Here is a 23,474-nt window from a genome sequence, read left to right on the forward strand (position 1 = left end):
TGACGGAGTAACCTGTGATTGGTGGAGTAACCTGTGGGTGACGGAGTAACAGTAACCTGTGTGTGACAGATTAACCTATGATTGGTGAAGTAACCTGTGGGTGACGGAGTAACAGTAAGATGTGTGTGACGGAGTAACTTGTGATTGGTGGAGTAACCTGTGGGTGACGGTGTAACAGTAAGCTGTGTGTGACGGAGTAACCTGTGATTAGTGGAGTAACCTGTGGGTGATGCAGTAACAGTGACCCATGTGTGACAGATTAACCTGTGATTGGTAGAGTAACCTGTGGGTGATGGAGTAACAGTGACCCGTGTGTGACAGATTAACCTGTAATTGGTGGAGTAACCTGTGAGTGACAGAGTAACAGTAACCCGTATGTGACAGATTAAGCTGTGTTGGTGGAGTAACCTGTGGGTGACGGAGTAACAGTAAGCTGTGTGTGACGGAGTAACCTGTGATTGGTGGAGTAACCTGTGTATGATGTGTGGCTGTAATTGCATCACACACAAAAAAACACTAAATGAAGGAGTGAGTCAGACACACTCACCAATCCCCCTGCTCTCCTGGCCCTTGTCATGCTGCTCTCTCTCCCCTCCTTCTCCACATGATTCCTTTCTCTTGCTGGTCTCATACGCATGGTACATCCTCAAGCTGAAAACAGGTGCTGGTAAGTTCCTTAGTGGACCCCCGCTAGATTGTGTGTCAGTGTAATACATTGTGTTCCGTACTCTTGCGAAAAAACATTTCCAAGATGAACAATTCTTTGGCAGTTATGTTTAGAGCTTGTCAACAATTGTTGACACTGTGCTTCATTTAATAGCTGCGATGTGTCTGTCTGGTGCTCTGTGGAGAGTCTATCAGTCTTTTTTTGTATACATATGCATCGTGTGCTTGTATATGTAATGTGTGATGTAGTATGCCATTGTTCTACCACACCATCCCCCGTACACACATCAGCTGTTGATTAATAATCATGCTTTTATGGTGAGTGCTTTCATGAATCCGTGTCCATTAACAAGCAACGGTGCGCCGACCCGGTGGGTAGCGTAACATGGACACTCGTGTGTTGTGTGTGGTGCTTGTAACATGAGAAGATTGGTGCAGCTGGGATGTTTTGATGGAGGGATTAATCAAGCAAAAAGTAGTTGATGTTTAGAATTTAGAAATGTAAGTTTCTTGACTAATGGGGCTGTGGTCTCCTACCTGTGCCACGCTTAAGAGGGCCTGGAGACACCTTTTATATCCCTTGATGGGCTGTTTTTGAGATCGCTGTCTGTCACAGCAGATCCTGCTCTCGCTATGTCCATTCATAAGTGCTGAAGTATGACGACTGCTGTGCTAATGGAAAGCATCTATGAGGAAAAACCAGCAAAACCAGCCGGTCCTGAAGATCAGGAGCTGCATAAGTAGCAGCAGCAGGCTGTTTTGAACTCAAAAATACAAAAACTGATAGTAATGTTACTTTTACTGTATGTCAAACAATCAAACAAAAGACACTATCATGCATCTCATTGATCATGCAAATGGTTTAGCAGTCTAATAAACCGATTCATTCAATATGTATAATTCAGATATATGTTGTCTTCTGTTATTTTTTTATTTCCTGTGCTGCATATATATAAAGAGAATCAGCTATCTTTACAGATGCATTTTTCAGGGGTGGTGTGTGGCTCTGTCGGTTAGGATTCTGTGTCTGTGATTGGAAGGTTGCTGGTTCAAATCCATTGAGCAAGACCCCAATCGGTTCATGGACAGGCTGCTACTGCTTTCTCAATTGTATGTTGCTTCAGATTACAGTGTCTGATAGATAAATAAAATGCAAATATTGATACCGTGGCATGTGGAACGTGCTGAATATAAATGTTCTAGGGTGGATTGGTATCCCATGTCCTCTGTGCTCAATGAATTAGGTTCCAAGCCCTCTGCAGCTCCAAACTGCATGTGCTTTAGCAAATGAGAAATGTAAAGTGGAACAGACGCTTCCATGCACCCCTTAGCTTAGGGTCATGTACACCCCATTTTTTTGGTTGTTACTGCTGGAGGAAGTGACCTCTGTGACTTTGAGAGAGGGGTGATTGTTAGTGCACATCTGCATTGAGAATATTGCCGAACCTGCTGGCATTTTTTTTAGGAACAGTGGGTAAGGTGAGTTTAACACAGAGATATGAGGAACAGACATTATCAGCTGCAAACAACTGTGGAAAGACGCAAACACACTCCAACTGTGACACCCTTATCTGAAGCTGAGATCCAAAGCAAAACAGACAAACAAGTCTACATCATCTGACTGCAAGGTTGTATTTCCTGAACATGATTTAAACCCACTCAACCTCAACGCAGAGGGCAGGTTAAATGCTAATACATACAAAGACATTCTGTGTGACCACATTCATTCCGTGGCAAAGCATTTCTCTCTTGATGGTTGTGGAATCTTCCAGAATGTCAACATCCGCATCTGCTGGCCAGACTTAGTCACCAATGGCCTGATGAGAATATAAATGACTGTTCCAGTCATCGGTTGTCAAACTAGTTGAGCAAGATACACTTGAGCTAACATTTTCTATGAACACCAATTTTTACTGGTGAGCTTCTGGTGAAGGAATCGTGTTGCACCCCTCCAATGCCAAGGATCACAGAAGCAGTTCTGCCTTCTTACCTTTGTGTCTCCTTTAGTACCATATGGTAGGGGTGAGTGCCATTTTTGTTTCGAATCATTTTCTCCTGTGTTTGTTTGGAAAGGAAGTTGACATTATTTGCCGGTTTGGTGCTAGCTCAACCTAAAATCACTCAGGGTTGTAATAATATTATTTTTTAACTATACTTGTACATCACTTTTACATTTATAGCCTAGTACCCATAGACAAACAACAGTTGTAATCAGGGATCATCAACATGTCTGTATATGGATAAATGTGTAAGTGGCAAAATGTTTTGTCTGAGAAAAACTATGTAGACCAGTGTTTCCCAAGCCAGTCCTCGGAGACCCACAGATAGTCCGCATTTTTGCTACCTCCCAGCATTTTTGCATCCAAACTATTAGAAACACCTATGTTCATGCTAAAAAATGCATCTTGATCAAAATACATGTCCCAATCCACTATGGTGATGACCCCTGATTGTGACTGTCACCCAGTGCCCTATTTAGGCTTTCCTTTGATTCGGCAGTGGCTTGCTATTCGTGAAATGTGGTGCAAACGTACACACACACATACACACACACACAATGGTCCTTATTCTGATGTAATATGATGCTTTTCCACTGGCATACAGGAACTGAGCCGAACCCGAGCCATACTGTGACAAGTGACCAGTTACAGCGCGGTTCCAACCCGTTTTCGTTTTCCATTGCAGAAAGGTCAGCCCGGTAAAAGCGTTGCTGAGTTTGGAGAGTGACAGTGATGTAAAACCAAAGAGACAATTGTTTACTCATCACATGGTATACAACATTATTTCCTAGATGCTGTAATTGTTATTATTATAATTATTTTGCTGTGTGCTAATTTCGCTAGCATGTCTGTGAGAATCGCCGTTTTATGTAAGCATCAAATGCTAGAGGAATTATGATACGCTTGTGTAAATTTGCATTATAAGTCCATTCCTTTCAGCTGTTCCATAGTACTTTTTAATGTAGGAGGCTGGACCTTTTCAATTTCTGAGTTATCGGGAATTAAATAATACATCACGATGTGTGAAGCTACTAATAATTAATAATATATAGAATATGCCATTTTTTCCTTCTGATAATCAGTTTTTATCGACACAGAAGACTGGTGTCTCCCCGCATTGGATGGTGGAGACACAACCAGTTTGGTTTGGTCACAGGTGTGGCCCTGCTACTGGCTGAGCCATGTCAGCACGGGTACAGGTCAGGTACTATTTTGTAGTAGAAAACTGTCAGTTTGTGGTATACTGTAGGTCAGGTACAGCTTGGTTCCTGGTGGCAGTGGAAAAGTGCCAATAGAGTTACCAAGTCTATAAATTGTCCGTAGGGAAATATCATCGGTATCCAAATTGCACATGACAAAGCCATGGGATTAGCAGACCTTCCAAAGGATTCCAGCGAGTTATCTTGTATGCTAAGCAAGGATGATGGTAATAAATTTATGGTCCTTAAAACAGCCCACAAACATAACATTCAGACAGCCAAGAGACAAGATGGTTACACAGGAGATCACGGACAAAGCTTTATTTGAACAGGCTTTTCTTACTATTTCAATCAATACAGTGTCCCTGAAGAAATGGAGTTTGCCTGTGGTTTTGTCTACGTTCCCCAACCGGCCAATTTAAAATCAGCACAGAAACAAACTCCAGCTCCTCTGAAACGATCACGTGAGATTTGATTGTATAAATATCCAATTTCCATATGAATCTCTGTATCATTGCTTTTACATATTATTTGAGCTTTGATATTCTGCGCCTGTTGTGTAATTAATGTTGTTTGTACATGGTCTGCCCCCCCATATCTCTTGCTGACACATGCAGCCCTTCTCCCACCCCCATATAAACCCCGGGCCCATTCGCCCACTCCCCCCGCTCATCCCCTGCCTCCCCCTCAAAAAAATCTGGAGGGCTCAGCAAGAAATGCCAGTGGCAGTCCAGAGTGCTGGACCAGTGTGCACGTGCACAGGGACACGACCTGCCAAATGAGGGAGAAAACAGACACGCCCACTTCACAAGTCCTGCCATTAAAACCTTTGCATGGAGAGCGAAAGAAAGGTGAGCGTATAACTGTTGCAGGGCTCCTGAGACTTCATCCCACAGTACCAAACTACATATTCATGCTTTCTATATCATTCCTTACAGCGCTCCTCCGCCCACCAATGAAATTGCAGCTAGGGCGCCTCTCTCCGCCCAACTTTTTATTTGGACAATCCAGATTCGTTTTACCTCACGAGCAAAGACAGGGGGATAGCCTCTGCAAGCAGGGAGATAAGAGTGAGTCAGAGTCTGTTGACTCTGACTGCGGCTCCTTTCACCAGACACCAGGGGGCACCAGGGCTGAACCGAGACATCCCCAGGATATTCCCAAGATCAAACAATCAGACAAGCCAGGTAACTGCTTTTTGGTGAAGCCGGAAGTTTATTGTTCCTGACTTAATGCATCACTGCCATTGTTAGTGGGTGAGCAGAATGTTTGAAAAGCAACAAACTCAGATTGCCATAATAGGCAGGGAAGTCTTTTTAACAAAGCTAGAGTTGGAAAAAATGATATAATCACAAAGACTGAACTACTGATAATGAAGTAGATTATTATAAGACATTCACATCTGATGCTGTCCTGATAGCCATTCGCCCGAACAAAACAGTTATGAGTACGATCTGCTTGCCTTTATATCCCCACCCAAAGTAATTTAACTCTCTCCAATGATGTTAATCATTTTTTTCACCAGTCTCAATGAAAGTTCATATTTTTTTCCTCTATAATTGCAGCTCTTGTGCCCCTACAATCTTCGAGCTCGTTCCTCTTGAATAGGCTTCCGGAATATGAGGCACTCAGTAATAAACACTCTTCCATTCCTCCATCTGGCCCTATGCCGTCAACACATTCCCCAAACAGTCTATCTGAAGGTGAGTCTGCCCCATTCATTGTTACACACATGGTATTTCAGATACCAAACAGAGCATTGTTTTATCAGTCAGATATGCAGAATTAGCAATGAGCAAAAGCAGAGGATACTTTCTTTATCACTGTTTGCTGTTTGCTGGTCTTTGGACCGCCCATTATGTTAATGAGGCAGCCAGTCATTTCTTTGTCTCATACTCATGTCTTATCAATGCATCCGGCTGTGATTCTAATAGCCATCTTTTTAATAATCAATTGTGCAGTTCTGTTGGACAAGCAACTTTTGCCAGGGAACCCAAATGTGATTCTAGTCGCAGTGGGGAAATTAGTGACTGAAGAAAATGGTGAGAAGTGCATCGTCCTGATCATCGTGTTCTTGTTCCAGAAACAGGCTTCTGGCATCCTCATTTGTTCCTGCATTAAACCCCTTTGATGTTTTCTGCTGGTTTTTGTTAGCAGTAATGTATCACTGTTATAACAGCATGGCCTGTGTCCAATAGGAAGGTGACTGTCTTTGTGTGTCCAATCACAGTGAACACAATAGAGTGCGAGCCTACAGCCTGCTCACAGTGTGGGTCAGCAAGGGAGTCCCTTTATGACAATCTGGTAATTTGCATACATTATATTGTATCACGCCGATACAATGAGAATGAGTGCAGAATAACACAAAGCAACTGTCACAGTAATCACAATGGATAATAAATCATTTACTTAAGTCATTATTTGAACGCTTTTTGCTTGCTGCCACTGACAAGATAAGCATTTTGCCAATGCTACAGGAATGCAAATTAAAATATAAATGAAACTGCAAGAAATAGTTACATTTTTAAGCCTTTTGTCTTTATGTTTATCTAGGTGGAAAACTGCTATTTCTGCCAGCCATGGAAATCTTCTCAAGGTTATTGTGCTACAACGGAATGTCAAGATTTTCTATTTCCCCTGACCCCAGAGCCTAAGCCTCCAACTGACCCACTACTTATTTTCTGTATCGATATCTCAGGGTCAATGACTGTTATGTCGCAGGTATGTTGCAGCATATGTTGCATATATCTCTCTACTTTGTATTTATGGGCTGTGAATGTTGTATCCCACAATGCACTGCAGGCTAATTGATATACAAGCACACTGATATGTATACACTGCATGTCATTTCAGTTTAACCTTTCAAAAATACAGATGCTGAACTCCTTCTGAAATAATGAGAGAAATGTGTTTCTATTTATTATTATAAATTATAATTATAAGGCTTCTAATCCTGATGTTACACAGTGCAGGAACATTTTAAATGTCCAATATATGAAAGTGAGGGCACATAATATTTTTTTTTATATGTGAGGCTTAGTATAAAGGATTTAAAAATCCTTTTATTATTTGAAGAAGTATGTAAGTACCAGCTATACATTGTCGGAAAAAAGAGTACCAATTTGTACCTTTGCTTGTCACTGAGGCTGTACCCTAAGGGTCTGCCATTTGTACCCTTAGCTGTAGGTAAATGTCACTTTTAAGATACAGAAATGGACTATCAGGAACGTTTTTGTACCATTTGAGGAACGTCAATGCTGTTTATACCTTAGGGAAGTTCATCAGAGTCCATTTCTGTACCTTAAATTAGACTAAAAGGTACATTTACCTACAGCTAAGGGTACAATTGGCAGAGCCTTGAGGGTACAGCCTCAGTGACAAGTAAAGGTACAAATTGGTACTCTTTTTTTCTGACAGTGAAGTAATGGTGACTTTTAGAAGCAAGGGTAATTTATTAGTTCGTTACCAGCATGAATGGTTGGAAGATGGTTGGATTGATGGAATTTAGTAGCTAAATAGTTTTTATTTATTTGACTGTCTCCTTCAATAATGTCTTTTTCCACGTCAAATGCTAACTTTCTTTTCAAACAAATTTCAGTTGCACCTAAACAATTCACAATGCCCTGTCATTGTGGAGTTATTTAAAAAGAATGTATTATTGAAACCTATAAACGAAGGTCTTTGATGACAAAATGTAAAAAGGATTTTGAAATTAATATTTTGCATCTTTGATTTTGCTCAAGACTTACAGTTTTATGTCTGCCAGCATCTTTGGGAAAATAACGTTGAAAAGGAAATGCCTTTTCATTTATGAAGTGCTTTAAAATTTTTTGGTATGTACATTTTCTAAGAGAAGTACTCTGTTCTAGTGTTTCTCAACCTAACCCTTCCTCCTGGGGGGCTGGAAGGGAGCAAAACCGTGGACTGTCTAGGGGCCCCCGAGGACCGGGCTGGGAAACATTGCTCTATTTAATTATTAATTAATTTATGCTGATGTTCCGTCCTTTCTTTCTCCTTAAGCTATTCAACCAACTGAAATCCCTTAGGGCAAATTGCCTGTCAAGATGAATTAGATAAATAAGTTAATTCTACAGGTGGCGGCGTGCTCATTGCATATTACTAGAAACTGATTATCATGGAACAGATATTTTTGTTTGTCTTACACTCAATATGCTCAGAAGGTATGAAAGCTTCTAATTAGCTCCATTATAAAATTACTTGTGCCAGCGCTGATTAGCAAATGATTGATGAACATGAAATGCCTGGAAGGATTCTTTCAGAAGAAATACATTGAAATGCAGGTTAACTACCAGGTGATAAAATAGAAGAATAATAGAATAAAATAGAATAGAAGAATACCATAGTACAAAGGTGCTGGCTGTACTTATAAAACACTAAGATTGTACTGTATTGGATTTTGTAACACGTAACACAAAGGTGGATGCAAGAAAATACAGAATAATTACAAATGTTTTCAGTGTTATAGCTAATTAAGCAGATTGCTTAATGTTGGCAAGCTTAGCCCTTTGTTCTATAACTTTTCAGAGATTTGTGCCTGCAATAAAAATAGGTTCTGCAATAACAATGCAGGAATGGAGCAACCAAAACCAAACCTGTACACTTTTGTTTTGACTGGACACAGGTAACAACAGCCAGGCTTTTGGGCACAACCTAATGGAGAAATGCTTTGCTTAAGTCACAGAAAGGCTATTTACTACTCCCAAACATATTTCTTTATTTAGCTCTATCTGAGGCCTGTGTGTTGTTTGTAACGACTATATTTATATTCTATTAACAATTTTTACATTCTATTTCAGATTACTGAAGATGGACGGGTAACATACAAATCACGGCTGCAGGTGAGTTTTTACTCATTTTGGGCGTATTGTTCTTATTTTTCTAGTTCATTGTAACGGGATTTAAATATCAATATATTAATTTACAATCAAAGTACAGAGCATGTTAAATCGCTGGACTTTCAGGCTGCAGGCTGATCTGTGCCTTTAATTTTATGGGACTGAGTGTGCTAACATGGTAAACATTGGGTCTCTGACACAGCCAAACTTCCACACTGCAAAGAGGGGTTCCCATTCAGGGTCCTAATGCTCAGCGTTATATTGCTGATGGGATGTTTGTATGGGTGTTCCTAGTGTGTGCAGCAGGCGGTCCTGCAATGTGTACAGTCCCTAAGTGAGAGAGAGCCAAACACCAGAGTAGGACTCATCACATTCAACAAACAGGTATCTAATGTCCTCCAATATATCTATGTCCTCCATATATCTAGTAGAGATCTCTGCTCCAGTAGAATATGTACAAGATCTGTAATGGGTTCCTTTTACAGAATTCACTGTCCCTTAAATGGTTTGTTGATATGGTAGATTGTGTCAGTCTTACCTCATTTTTAATGTTAGATTGAACCACAATCTGTGTCTCTAGGCACAGAAGTGTCAGTTGCACTCAAAATGCTACCAAGCCCTTTGGTCTTAACAGCTCATCCCGTGCTTGTTTAACAGTAGCACTCATATGTGTTTGCGTGTGGATGTCCCTGTGTGTGCCCACGTGTGATTGTATGTGGATGTCCCTGTGTGTGCCCACGTGTGATTGTATGTGGATGTCCCTGTGTGTGCCCACGTGTGATTGTATGTGGATGTCCCTGTGTGTGCCCGCGTGTGATTCTATGTGGATGTCCCTGTGTGTGCCCGCGTGTGATTCTATGTGGATGTCCCTCTGTGTGCCCGCGTGTGATTCTATGTGGATGTCCCTCTGTGTGCCCACGTGTGATTGTATGTGGATGTCCCTGTGTGTGCCCACGTGTGATTGTATGTGGATGTCCCTGTGTGTGCCCACGTGTGATTGTATGTGGATGTCCCTGTGTGTGCCCACGTGTGATTCTATGTGGATGTCCCTGTGTGTGCCCACGTGTGATTGTATGTGGATGTCCCTGTGTGTGCCCGCGTGTGATTCTATGTGGATGTCCCTCTGTGTGCCCGCGTGTGATTGTATGTGGATGTCCCTGTGTGTGCCCGCGTGTGATTGTATGTGGATGTCCCTGTGTGTGCCCACGTGTGATTCTATGTGGATGTCCCTGTGTGTGCCCACGTGTGATTCTATGTGGATGTCCCTCTGTGTGCCCGCGTGTGATTCTATGTGGATGTCCCTGTGTGTGCCCGCGTGTGATTCTATGTGGATGTCCCTGTGTGTGCCCGCGTGTGATTCTATGTGGATGTCCCTCTGTGTGCCCGCGTGTGATTCTAAGTGGATGTCCCTGTGTGTGCCTGCGTGTGATTCTATGTGGATGTCCCTGTGTGTGCCCGCGTGTGATTCTATGTGGATGTCTCTGTGTGTGCCCGCGTGTGATTCTATGTGGATGTCCCTGTGTGTGCCCGCGTGTGATTCTATGTGGATGTCCCTGTGTGTGCCCGCGTGTGATTCTATGTGGATGCCCCTGTGTGTGCCCGCGTGTGATTCTATGTGGATGTCCCCATGTCTGCCCAGCTATGCCTGCATGGAAATGGCAAGGCCGCCTCCCAGTTCCTCTGTGGCGCCCAGCTGATGGATTGCGCTCTCCTGCAGGAGGCGGTCTCCAGCTTCCCAGACCCACCCCCCCTGGCAGAGAGCAGGGCGTGGCTAGAGAGGGAGGTGCACAGGTATGGGGGGAAAGGGAGATGAGATGATGGGCAACTCAGCTGTCATTCATCCTGTAAGGACCATTGGCCAATGGGAGCCTGGTCGGAAGGCCTAGGAAATAATGACACTGTACTGCAGTTTTGGTTTAACCCACTAGGAGACATAAGCAGCCACCTAGGGAACCACCTTCTGAAGGGGAGCCAGTGCTGAAACTTACCTAAGACACATGGGTTGTTTCTGGCATTGCTGTACTGGATAAGTGTTTGGAAGATGGGGAGGTAGTTGGGTTCAATGCAAAGTCTGACCATAATTTACCAGCACTACTCCATAAATGAATGGTCTAAACAGCACATATACAATAAAGTTTCAGCCTGAAGTTCAAGGTGTGGCCTGTGATGTACCCTTAAGTAAAGTGTTTATTTTAAAATGCACCAGAAAATTATTTGGCTCTCTACGGTTGTTTTAGTCAAAGCATCTTAATTACTTTTCAGTAAAATTACTGGTAGGACATTGGGTGACCCCATAAATCTTAAGAGAATATGAGACTAATACAGCTTCTCATTTCTGTTTGTCTGCAGTCTGTATTCACTTTTGCAGCTGTCCTCGTTGCCGTTGAGCCTGGAGAATACTGGAGACAAGGCTCTTGGTCCTGCAGCCCTTGCTGCCATTACGATGGCGTCCCGGCATCCAGGGTCAAGGGTCAGTTCATATCCCATTGTATTAATCAATCATGTATTATCCTGCTACCCCAGTAACTTTATCTGTGTTTCAGTAAGAATACAGAACTAGATTTATTAGTCTCTATCTGTTACCTTCCAAATGTTTTATCAATGTCATAATGTTCAGAGGATGTAAATATGATGAACTACGTAGCTGAAGAGGACAAGGTCTTCTGGCTGTAACTCTCGGCTAGGTGGTGATTTGTACAGATGGCAAGGCTAACACCCGGCTGGGGAACCTCGACGTTCCTGAGACAGACTGTCGCTCACTTGTGCCCTCCTCCATCTTCTACCAGGACTTAGGAGAGTTTGCCGCTAATCAGGGGTAGCTACCACTCACAGATTATTGGTGCAATTATCATAACATATTTGATAACACTTTTCTTGAGGGGACACAAATAATGTAGTAGTACACTCTTACTAAATGCATTAATTAACCAGTAAATTAGCCTTAGTTACATACTGTACCCATATTTGTTCATCATTAATCAGTCTTGACCATGTATTTCATACAGTTACTATATTTGTTCATGATTTGTAGTTGAGTAGTAACTGAGTAGTTATGTTATTTCTGCCCCCTCAAGTAAAGTGTTACCAGATATTTATTTAATTGCAGTTGATGGAGCTTGTTCAAATTGTCAACATTATAATGTCTGTCAGGATTACAGTGTCAGTGCTGACCATAGAGGGGACAGACTGTCGGTTAGATGAACTGGGAAGACTTTTTGACTTGACTGGTGGAAATGTAAGTCCGCCAGCCTCTGTCCCCAAGTCAATCATACACGTTTGTAACTTCTCATGTCAAGATTGGTCAAAACTAACTTGACTCGACCTATATCTGCATCCTCAGGTCGCGATTGCTAGTCTGAGTGGCCTTTGCACTGCATTCGAGTCAGTGATGGAGAGGAAAGCAGTGGCCACACACTGCACTGTGACCTTGCTGCTCCCAACTGCTCTGTAAGAAACCAAAAACTTAGTCATGAAACAGCACAACACACATTCACTAGTTCTCAAAGCAAGGCCTTGTACATATCATCTGTGTGATGAAAAATGCATATTCGTTATTTCAGGAGTGCGAAAAAAAATGCATTTTCTCTGAGCTGCTTTACAAAATGAACCAAAAATGGCATAGTGAGGCATCCTTAGAGCCAGAAATAGAAAGCTGTCTTTACACAGCTGTTCATGTTTATAAATGGACTTACATGGATTGTTGTCAGTGAGGCGAATATGTCAGTGTCAACAAGATACAAACTAATCTGTTTATATTCACAATTAATAATTTTAGTTAGCTAGCTATCTAGCTATCAATGCTAAATTAAAATTACAGTACCGATATAAAGTAATCTATACAAATGACCATCATGAATACAAATGTTAACTAGTAGAATCATAAATATTAGTGAAATAGATGGCCTCCAGAAGTATTACAATAAGTGCATAAAATATATTTTCCTTGGTCAATTAGATGTCAAACTATCAGTAGAGAGAGGAGAATGGGTGTACAGTCATGCACTGCATAACGATGTTTCGGTCAGTGATGGACCTCATACATGACAGCGGTCCCACAAGATTATAATGGAGCTGAAAAATTCCTATCGCCTAGTAACATTGTAGCATAGCGCCTTACGTGTTTGTGGTGATGCTGGTGTAAACAAACCCACTGCTGTCAGTCATGTAAAAGTATAGCAGATATTAAATAAGTATTACAATAAGTGCATAATACTTGATAATGGTAATACACAACTATATCACTGGTTTATATATTAACTATACTTTTTATCATTATTTTAGAGAGTACTCTTTCTGCTTATACAAAAAAGTTTACTGCAGCCTAGTTGAATAGTAGGCTATCCCATCTTGGGTTGTGTAAATACACTCTATGATGTTCGCACAACGATGATAACAATGCATTTCTCAGAATGTATCCCCGACATTAAGTGACGCATGACTGTTTTACATCTTTTCATCAGACAGCTACAATATGATATAAATTTGAGACATACCTTCTACTGTCTGATTTACATGTGCATGAGTGTAAATAAGATAAATCAAACATTATTGATACCAGGGTGAAACTTTTTTTTTTTTTTAGTTGACATGAGTAAGTCCATGGAGGGGGTAGGATTAGGAGAGAGGTGTAGAATGGCCTACACCAGTGGTTCCCAAACTTTCTCTGCAGGGCCCCCCTTTTCTAGATAGAAAACATAGGTTCAGATTCAAACTTTATCTGAAATACAACTCCCTTTTCTAATTGAGCGAAACAAATGCAATTACAAAATACAAATGGCTGCTATTTCTCCCGAATATCACGTAAAGCAGTGAGAACTGGTTTTGAGTTAATTTACCTGGTAAAATAAAGTTTAAATAAATTACATAAATGCTCTAATAGTACACGTAAGGTAGTGGTTTATATATTGTTAGTTACTGTAATGTTGCGCTGCTTTATTTGTTTAATCGTCCAGTCTGCGAAGAGATCATTTTGCCCCTGAGGGTATTCCATTGGTGTGCCCCCCCCCGCAATGCCTCTGCCCCCCCAGTTTGGGAACCACTGGCCTACAGGGTAAATGGGCACCATGGTTTATATTCATGTTCTGACGGCAAAATGAAAGATGATTGGTTCAGTGAGATCACCAATCAAATTATAGAGGAAATGGGTCCAAGCAACTAGAGGAGGCGAGACCAAGACATCTGACTGGTTGGTCCCACCTCCTCTAGCTGCTTTGACCCACCTCCTCTACAATCACCTCCTCTGGTTCTGTCTCGGAACCAATCATTTTTCATTCTACCCTCAGGACATTTTTGTGTAAGTAAAATTTCCATGAGCTTTATGATCTGCAATGTCATCCTCTCTCTGTCTCACTCTGTTCTTCTATTGTAAGGTCTGTGAGAGGAGAGAGGGAGGCTGGTCATAAGGTCATTAGGCAGGTGGGGAATGTGTTTTCAGACACAGAGATCACCTTCCAGTTTGGAGCAAAGGAGCAAGACACGGCAAGTAAGGAAATGCAGAGGAGATGCCTTCATGAAGCCTCTAATAGCTGGATATATACATTTTTTACATAGATTTAAGGTACCACATTTTAAATGGACTTCATATTCGTTAACTTACATTTTGCTCAGACTACCTTAAATCCGACAAGTTAACCCGATAAGCCAGTAACCCCGCTTCGTAGTACAGGCCCCTGGTGTCTTAGGTGCTCTTGTAATTTGGTTGGTGTGTAGCTCAACAGGTTTGGACTGTATACCTGTGATCAAACAGTTGCGAGTTTGAAACCCCTGGCTGGTAGACTGATGTCATCATCTGGTGCTTGAACAATGCCTTTAGACTCTGGAGTGACCCCCAAACTTGGTCTTATCTGTGTGCATCTCATGCAGAGCAAGATGGCAAAAAGTCAATTTACCCACAGGGGTGAATAAAGCACCACAAGTCCATTAAGCCTGCTTCAGCGTTAGTGCTTTTCATGGGGCATCACTGCGATGTTTCTGTGACTTATTCCTGGACGGTCTTCCATACTTTCAGCTTTGCTCTCTGCCAGCAAATTGTGGGCGCAGCTGCAGATACGATATCGGAGTACGGATGGCAGAACGGTGCTCAGAGTGCTGACAGTCCACAGGAGGGTGACGGCAGACAGGTAAACAAATGAGTGCATTAAAAGGCTCTGCTGCGGGTTCTTTTGCTCGGTGCTGTTTGCGTCTTCTGTTACTCAGCACACTTTTACTGTATAAAATTTCACCACACAGTGCTTTCAGCCAAGCAACTGAAAGGCAAGCCAGTACTGTTGAAGGGAATTAGCTCTATTTATACAGACCAGACCGATGTCTCCGTTTCTTGCCTCCTATCCAATCAGTGTACCTGTTGCTGCTCAGTCTGTTAGTGTGCATGAGACACAGCTCTTCATTGGACATCAGCAGTATCTTATCTACTGATTGCTAGGTTCCTGTTAATCTCTCCCTATTTCCCCTTTCTTTTAGCTCGCAGGTCCTGTCCTCCCTCTCTCTCCCTATTCTTCAGCTCAACTTATCTCAGTCCAGCGCTGCCCTGGCGGTGAGAGGGCGCTATAAAGAGGCATGGAGAGAAGGAGAGACACAAGCAAAGCTTATGGAAATGTTTCTGTGAGCATGCCATCTATATATCTATCTATCTGCATAGGCATTTTGAGTTATACATTGCAAATATGCTACGTGACCAGCAGAGGGCAATGTTGCTCAGTTTTTTTTATTACCTGTGGTACTGAGTAACAAAATTAGCATAAAAATTATCAGAAAATAGTTGAATGGTTATGTGCAACTGGCAGGCCATTCATGGTGCACTGCAGCCTTGTGCCCTACAGCCGCCCTCTCCTCCATCTCCCTGACTAGGATAGAAAAGCTTGTCATTCGTCCATCCATCTATATTCCAAATAATGATCTAGCAGAGTGTCATGGTGACTTTGCCATTTGTTTCTTATTGGTATAACAGAGATTATGTGAGAAGTGTTGAGGAAGAACAGAAGCACAGACAATGGGTGGAAATCATGGATCCCATCTTTAACAGCATTGATATCTACACAAGGGTGAGATAACAGTGACATGATATACCATGATATACCATGATATACCATGCTGTTTGTAAAAACAGTCATTGTGTGTGTCTAATATACTAGAATATTGCATTTTGCAAATCTAGGTTTATACTGTCCATGTTTTTGAAAAGTTTAATGTAACAATAAAACAAATGTATATTTAGTTATTTAATATGATTTATTGTTTTTGGTTCATTGCTTATCAGGATCAATAATTTATCTTTCTTTTGTTCTAGGCTAAGCCTTTCTCTATGTCAGATATACAGGTAATATACAATCATGAATACATGTATATATGTGCGTATGTATTCGTGCATGTGTGTTGTGTATTTGCATAACAGCTATACTGGTGAGTGTCTGAATGGCCAGTTGCTGTACTGTGTTGCTATTTGTGAAGGTATCTGTCTGCACACACACAGTTCTGATAATGTGTATCTATCTGTATTCCGCATGTGTAACAACCCGCATATTGTTAAAGGAGGCTGCAGATTATGTACTTAACCTCACGTCCAGCCCCTTTCAAATCTAAGTGATGCTGAGGCAGGCATCAGATGGCTGCGTTACACAATACCGCAGGCACAAGAGTGACTTTGAAACCAAGTCCTGGCACAGAATTAATGTTCATTAAAAAAAAAAAAAAAAAAAAAAACTTTTAAAGAGAGACTCAATCTAGAAAATGGCTCCCCTCAAGTTTTCAATTAGGCTAATTGTCATGGAGCCGGTCTGGGGTGGCAGCCAGCAGGTATCTATACTGCGAGGGAGGGGGCGTGCAGTGCTGGGCTGCCTCCCTGTCAGTGCTGCTGCAGCTCACCGCAGCCTCCATTGGCTACGTCCATCATGCATTAACCTCAGCTCTCCATCAGGCTCTCACAGACGCGGGCGCGGCGCTGCTCTTCACCATGAAGAACGGCTCCCGGACGTCGGCGCTGCCCAGAAGCATGGTGCTTGTGGGTCCAGCTGAAATGGCCCAGGCCTGCTAACTAGCGGGCAGCAATAGCTGACAGTCACAGACCCACGCTCAACACCTCCTCCTGCCTGGGACAGCCGGCATCCTCCATCTCACCAGGGCTCTTGGGGCTCCCTGTCCCTGGCCTTCCCAGCTGCCCCCGTCCCTCTCCCAAATCCTCCGCCTGCATCTTTACACTCCTTGCTCTCCATGAGAAAATTATGGTTAATTAACTGCGGGCTAATTGTTGCCTTCTAACCAAATAAACCGTCACAGCAAGCAAAACACCCTCCCCCCGTCCTCAGCGGCGTGATGCTTGTAGAGTTTTAGACATTTCCCACCCCCCACCTTTCTATCTGTACAATTTATACAGTTTTCTTTTGAACATCTTCCAATTATTTTTATAGTTTTACCCATATAGTCTGCTCAGTACCAATTCATTTTCAATCCAGAGTGCTTTATTGGCACAGTAGCTGGACTGTGCTGCCAAAGGTGCCAACAAGGGGGGTCATACATTAAAATGAGCAGAAAGGCAATTTCACAAGTGAGGGAGGATTGACATGATAGAATGTGAGAAACATACATACACAGCCGAAAGGAGCAGCCATTCTGTAACTGTGGAAAACAGACCGAATGCTCCATGCTGAACAAACAGCATAAATGGTTTCCAATAATGTGGCACCAAAACGGTTTAATCTGTGGAAAAGAGCCGCGATGTTCACAGCATCTCCAAGCTGTGTCTCTACAGGAGGGACAAGAGTAAAGCAGCCTGTGTAGTTTGTACAGACTCCCGACACTGTGGTCCAGAGTGCTCTCTGCATGACCCTCAGTATGTGACAACCTCCCAATAGATCAAGCAGCTAATTGCTAATTGCATTCAGTTCTTGGGGCTCCTATACTGAATGACAATGCTGGAGCTCTCAGGTCCTGTGTAATAACTCCCAGTGTTTCCTGTCCAAACTGAATGGATGTGCTCACTCCCAGTGCTGCTCCTTAAAGGTGGGCTTTTTTTATAACCAAGATAAAATGTGCAACGTGTGAAAAGTAAAAAAAAAAAGGGGGGGGGGGGGTCGGCAGCAGAAGGAGAGGTGGTGTTAAATAACACTATATTTCTAACCTGTCCCCCGTTATAAAACTGAACACTTTCATTGCTATTCATTGCTATTAAGAAGCCAAATAAAACCTTATAAATCTGCAAAACTGTGACACAGAACCTCATATTCCTGTATATATATATATATATTTTTAGTTTTATTTTTTTAATTTGATTCTGTTTTGCTCAACCATCGTAGACTTCAAAGAACTTATAAACAATATATATAATATATATGAAATGACTAATATTAAGCTGCATTATTATGTTTAAAGGAGACAGATTTTTGTTATACAGCATGTTGGAAGCAGGGCAATCAGGGTAAAGGTGTGACTCATCGGGGCTGTAATGTCCCCTGGTCCATTTGTAACAGCGAGTCTTTGTCTCAGCCCCGATTCACAGTGGTACGTGTGAGTCAGATGCCATTAACCAGATGTAGGGGAACTTCGACATGCATTACATGCATACATTATTTATGTGTGAAGCTGAGACATTGCTCCATATAATGTTTTTTTGTTCCCCAAGTCATTTTTCCCCACATGTGTACTTATCTCTCCCTCTAAAATACTTGGAGACATAGAGAGATAAAAGGAGTGACAAATGACCAAAGTGCACGCGGTCTAAAAAGCATGTCTTTGATTCAGCAAAAGGGAAAAAAGGGAGAAAAAAAACATTGATTGGGGGGGGGGGCAGAATGGAAAAGGTAAAAAACAAAAACAACCAGACAAAGCTGTGCTGGGGGGAGATGCGATGTGTGGCGAGGGGCTAGAAGTAGTTTAAGGAGTAAGAAATGAGCAAGACCACAAAGAAGACAGGGCCAAGAGAGATGAGAGGTGTAGGTGACTTCCCCTAAAAGACTATTGCCATGGTAACATGATGAACTGGAAAAAAAATGGGAAAACAAGAGGCATATCATAAAAACAAGAGTTAACACAGCGAAATGCCTGCTCTGTGTGTGGGAAAACAATCCATTAGTAGAGATACAGAGAGATGATCCACATTCAGCTCCATGATCATCTACTAGAATGAATGTGTCACATTATCTCAGCAAGAAACTGCTTTAAACACCAGCTTGGGGGAGGATCACGCTCAGAGGTTTGAGAACTTCACTGGCAAATCTTGTCACTGCAGAACTTCTAGAAGATACAAAAGACGAAATACAATTAACATCAATTTCGTGAAGCCATTTTATGATTGGCAGGAGCAGATCTGCTGGAACATACGTCACAGGGCATCATTACCTTTCCTCAGTAGCTTTTTCCTTCCATCGAGGGCTGAGAAACACACCTTTTCTGTTGGCTATTAGTGCACTATTAGTTCTAAACATTTAGAAATGTGTTTTTCTTGGGGCAGGGCCACTGTCGTTCTCAAGTGGCTGCTCCTGTTGACCCAACTCACCATAGTTTCTTTTGAGAAAGCTATTTATACGAGCCTGTCTCACTCCAACACTGTTCTCCAATGCTGCAACATGTAAAATGGGTACTTAGCCTAGCTAAACATATGGTCCTTTTCCAAGCTCCTGTTTTCAGGCAGAATTGCAAAATGGTGTAGTTCATTCTCAGTGCACTTAGTAAAATATGTAAAAAATATTCCTATGGTATGGGGTCAGGTGAATACTACAATTGATTTCATACATTACAAACAGGTAGGTGCATAAACACTAATTTTTAGGTAAACAATGTAGATGCTGAACTAGATTAAAGAGAATGACCTCTAGTTGTGCATGTGCTATATCTAGCAACCATCCATTGAAAACTGTTTATCCAGTACACGGTTACAGTAAGCCTGGGATCTGTCCAGCATAGGCACATACTCACAAAATACCAGCATTTTAGAGATACCATTTTACTTAACAATGAGTTTCTATACTAAGAAAGGAAACCCAGCCAAACATGGACAACGCAAGGAAACTCCACGCACATAGGGGCAGTGGAGCCTAATCATTAATGTGCAAGGCTACAAGGCAACAACAACAGCAAAAACAGGTACAATGCCCTAAAGGTAATATTACACATTTAAAAAATCCATCATTTAGATTTGTACAATACATACTGGCCTAAAAAGTAATATATGCAACATAAACCACTGCCATTTAGTTCTACTTCGATCAGTTCTGATTTTTAGAATACCTTTGCTAAAATAGTTGCCCCAAATATGCTTAACATATGAAAAGCACATTAGAAACATTTGGCCCATAATGATAGCATTATAATATCCATAGCAACAATTCACATTCTCAAATTTAATTTGGTGCAGAAAACTCCAGAGTTTGCTTATGGATGAAAAAAACACATTGTGAGGTCAAAGGCCAGTCAGGCCAAACCCCACTGAGCATGTTAATTTTATACAAGCAAAAAAAAATATGCAAAGCAGGAGCACTGCACTGCATGGGCGTCTTATCTGAGCTCTGGGAGGTGACGTTAAGTAGGTCTGCTGCATTTGCTGTAAGGACTGGGGCTGCTTCCAAATTCCTGTAGGATTCACTCGGCTAATGCTCTTGCCAGGAGGACAAAAGCAACAAACAGAAGGTCAGTAGAAATATAGAAATATAACACATATTTATAAACACTCATCGACGGCAGTACAGGCAGCAGAACCAGCGGCTTTATTTATGCTACAGAAGGTTTTTAGTCTTGATTTACGTGTCGAGATTGAGCAGACATCCCTTACATTGGCCGGCAGACTATTAAATACCATAAGGGCCCAGTAATTGAAGGCTTTACTGACTGCAGTGCTTCTCTTTATTCTAGGAGGTACAATAAAGTCTGCAGGCTGTGATTGCAGACTGTGTTCAATACGCTAGAGATTTCAGCCAGATAAACGGAGGGCAGATCCTTCAGCGTCTTTAAACTTCTGTGCAGTTTAGGACCTTCGGTTCTGAACTCGATTGAAATCCTGTAAAAAGTAATAAAATGAGTGTTAAAGGACAGAGCTGAATAAAAAAAATTGCTAAATTTTGAGCTAATTGGATAGAGATAATGTTTAAGCTCTCAAGACTTGCAATTTCCTCTGAACTAGAGAGCTTGTTTTTTTCTGATCAGACAGATAATTTTGACTCATCTGTTCTTTACTTCATTAAAGCTACTTGCTACAGATGGTACACCATCTCCCGTGAAGCTTTCATGATTGTGAAAGGGACCTTTGACTCTTATTTTTCTGCTCTTAATTTCCCCTTTGCTCCCATTTCTGCTCACGCCTGTCACAATTACAACCAACTCTACAAAAATTAATTGGTTTGCTTTGACTTTTCAGCAGCATTGACAAGGATCACTTAACTCTCCTGGGCTCTCTGACTTCATCTCTCCCGTGTTCATTTCCATTCTGAAATATAGGGATGCGTTAAAGTAAAACAAACAAACAAAAAAACTTACCCATTATATTTGAATATTGAATCCACCAGTATGACTCTCTGGGCACCATATTTCTCAGGAGGGAGAATCATGTGACCTGGCTTATCTGTATTGACATGTCCCACCAATCTCTCTTGGTTCTGTTTTGATTTTCTCCAGTAATCCGGATCCCACTGCTGATGCTAGGCCCAAGACTCATAAGCTCCTCCTGTTCATTTGATTCCCTGTTCACCAGCAAAGCATCAATACAGCTGTTTTTTTTCTCACTGGCCTGAAATGAGATGCCTGAAAAGAGAAACGGGACCTAATAAACCTGTTGATTGCTTCCAAATGCCTATTTCACATTGTTCTGTTCGCCATCCTGACTGCTCACAAAGTTATACTGGATACCAGTATAGCTGTTTTGGTACTCATTTTGTTTGTTTTATATATTTTAATACTTTTTCATTTGTATATACTTAAAAACATGAAACAAATTATAAAAAAAATAACTTTGCAGTCAGGGTACTTGAACTCTTGATTGGTCCTATTTATAGCAGCACAGAGCCTCAATGGTTATCACACCTGCAGGGTTGCAGGCTTAAATCCCAACTACGCTCTGTGTGTGTGGAGACTGCATGTTCTCCCTGTGTCATCTGGGATTCTTTTGGGTACTCTGGTTTCCACCCAGAGTCCAAAAATATGCAGTGAGGTTAATTGGTGCCTCTATATTCGCTGTCGCTGTGATGGACCGGCATGCCATGCATCTGTACCTAAGGCTCGCTCTGTGCTGTCTGGGATAAACTCCAAACCCTCCGGTGACCCTGACTGAGCTAAACGCTTGGAAGATAGATGGCTACATATTCATTTACTTTTCTTCCTTTTGGCAGGGTTGTGCGGGGCATCTATTGTCCTGCTTTTCTTGTTCAGGCAACGACACCTGCCAGTTGTGATCAACACCAGTGTCTGAACGCCGATGCCGGGCTATACCTCTACACTTCTCACTCACGATTTGGCGTTTTTTGCCTGTGCTTGACAGCACATACACTGAAAGTAAGAGTGACTTTGTTAGACACAAGATTGAATGCCTTGAACTGAAATACGACATAGACGACAGTCTGGGCCCCTCACAGCTAGTCATTATGAACGGTCTACCCCAAGCCCTAACTATGACAGTCATTATAACTATGCCCAGCCCTAACTATGATTTCATACATCCCATTCCCTATAATTTCTCTATCATTGGCACAAAACCTTTGTTGTTCTCTAACGTCTTATTTCATATCCCCCTACCCACTCGAAAACCCATTCTCTCCTTATTTTAAAGCTGTCATCTGTCTTTTTCTGTTCTCTTTTGCTTGTACTCCTGCCCACTCTCTCTCTCCTGTCCTATCTTATTCCCTGAATATATCTTTTCTCCCAATGCCCTAAAGTGGCAGTTAGCAGAGGCAGCTGTTTACAATCATTTATATGTCAATCTGGCCTTGCCTCTCTGCCTGCTGTTCACTGTCTCCGGTTCCTTCAAATCTACAATGGAAAGAATACTCTCACGGGCAAGATGACATAGTCTGGGTGTGGTCTGGCTGCTCAGTGTCATTATGCTTCAAATATTATTAATTTAATATGTGATAACGTCTTTATTGTTACCCTTATTCATTGACATTTCACCGTACTCAAGGAAATGTTTTCGGTAACAAATACCATTCATAAAAAAGAACGATGCCCAGAAAACCTTTGATAATGGTTAATTACGGTTTTCTGGTGCAGCAGATACACAGTCAGTGCATGTCAATATTATTATAAAAACCACGGAGGACGGAAAAATCTGGTCTCACGAGTCCACTTGAGAGAGCCAAGTGGTGCTTATGCTGATTTTTGCAGGCGCGGTATTTTCACTACGCCCAAACATCTAGGGAACCCAGGTGCAGTTTCTCTCGACCTAACTGCAATAGACTGCCTGGGACGAGTAGTAGTCCTTTAGATAGCGCTATCGAAATTAATATGTTCATTTTGTATCTATTAAGGATATCAGTCCAATGTGTATTACTATTAATTACGGAAAACGGTTGTGTGTCTGCGGTAGTAATTATGTAACGTACAACAACAGTGGAAATGGTGTAGAGCGATTTCGGTTATATAAAAAGCACGACGTCAGCAATACCTGGGTCGTTAACAGAAGCGATAAAGGCTGGTAGCGAGAAGCACTTAAACAATGAGCATCGGCGATAAAAATAACGCCCTGCTAGTGAGCACTAAGCTCTCCAAATTTAGAGCGAGCAGCACGCCGTGCCGCGTGCACGTCACGGCGCGAGCCGTAGCGCATGCCGCCTGCCTTC

General features: G+C 41.9%; 1 protein-coding gene and 1 long non-coding RNA gene across 7 annotated transcripts; one reads left to right on the forward strand and one right to left on the reverse strand.

The window, feature by feature from the left end:
- The first annotated feature begins 520 nt into the window (after positions 1–520).
- On the forward strand, positions 521–17,916 carry LOC111858252 (circularly permutated Ras protein 1-like). Of its 6 annotated transcripts, none has more exons than XM_023839854.2 (22): positions 622–667; positions 3,352–3,436; positions 4,226–4,329; positions 4,483–4,716; positions 4,804–5,052; positions 5,431–5,568; positions 5,827–5,907; positions 6,096–6,169; positions 6,419–6,586; positions 8,683–8,724; positions 9,016–9,105; positions 10,361–10,512; positions 11,071–11,191; positions 11,406–11,536; positions 11,872–11,956; positions 12,062–12,168; positions 14,091–14,203; positions 14,729–14,840; positions 15,181–15,321; positions 15,668–15,761; positions 16,007–16,036; positions 16,634–17,916. In XM_023839854.2, exons 3-22 carry the CDS (start codon positions 4,239–4,241, stop codon positions 16,748–16,750), a joined length of 2,370 nt encoding a protein of 789 aa, XP_023695622.2. In that variant the 5' UTR covers positions 622–667; positions 3,352–3,436; positions 4,226–4,238; the 3' UTR covers positions 16,751–17,916. The 6 variants fall into 6 exon arrangements, with proteins under 6 accessions (XP_023695618.2, XP_023695624.2, XP_023695622.2 ...); XM_023839853.2 differs by lacking the exon at positions 622–667 and adding an exon at positions 2,545–2,688; XM_023839850.2 differs by lacking the exon at positions 3,352–3,436 and having other exon boundaries at positions 521–667.
- Positions 17,917–19,638: 1,722 nt separating this feature from the next.
- Positions 19,639–23,448, reverse strand: LOC111858255 (uncharacterized). The gene is made up of 3 exons (XR_002841547.2): positions 23,300–23,448; positions 21,181–21,444; positions 19,639–20,704 (listed from the first exon to the last, which is right to left on the reverse strand). It is a non-coding gene; the product is annotated as an uncharacterized lncRNA (long non-coding RNA).
- Between the last annotated feature and the right edge of the window lie 26 nt (positions 23,449–23,474).

This window comes from Paramormyrops kingsleyae, chromosome 5 (assembly GCF_048594095.1).
Source record: "Paramormyrops kingsleyae isolate MSU_618 chromosome 5, PKINGS_0.4, whole genome shotgun sequence".
In the NCBI taxonomy this organism is placed as follows: Eukaryota; Metazoa; Chordata; class Actinopteri; order Osteoglossiformes; family Mormyridae; genus Paramormyrops; species Paramormyrops kingsleyae.

What these genes read in the sequence shown, in the direction of transcription:
- LOC111858252 (XM_023839850.2), top strand. Translation starts at nt 636, where the DNA reads ATGGTACATCCTCAAGCTGAAAACAGGTGCTG. An exon ending in GCATTGATATCTACACAAGG is followed by an intron (nt 15,762 to 16,006) that starts GTGAGATAACAG and finishes CTTTTGTTCTAG; the next exon opens with GCTAAGCCTTTCTCTATGTC. An exon ending in TCTCTATGTCAGATATACAG is followed by an intron (nt 16,037 to 16,633) that starts GTAATATACAAT and finishes GCTCTCCATCAG; the next exon opens with GCTCTCACAGACGCGGGCGC.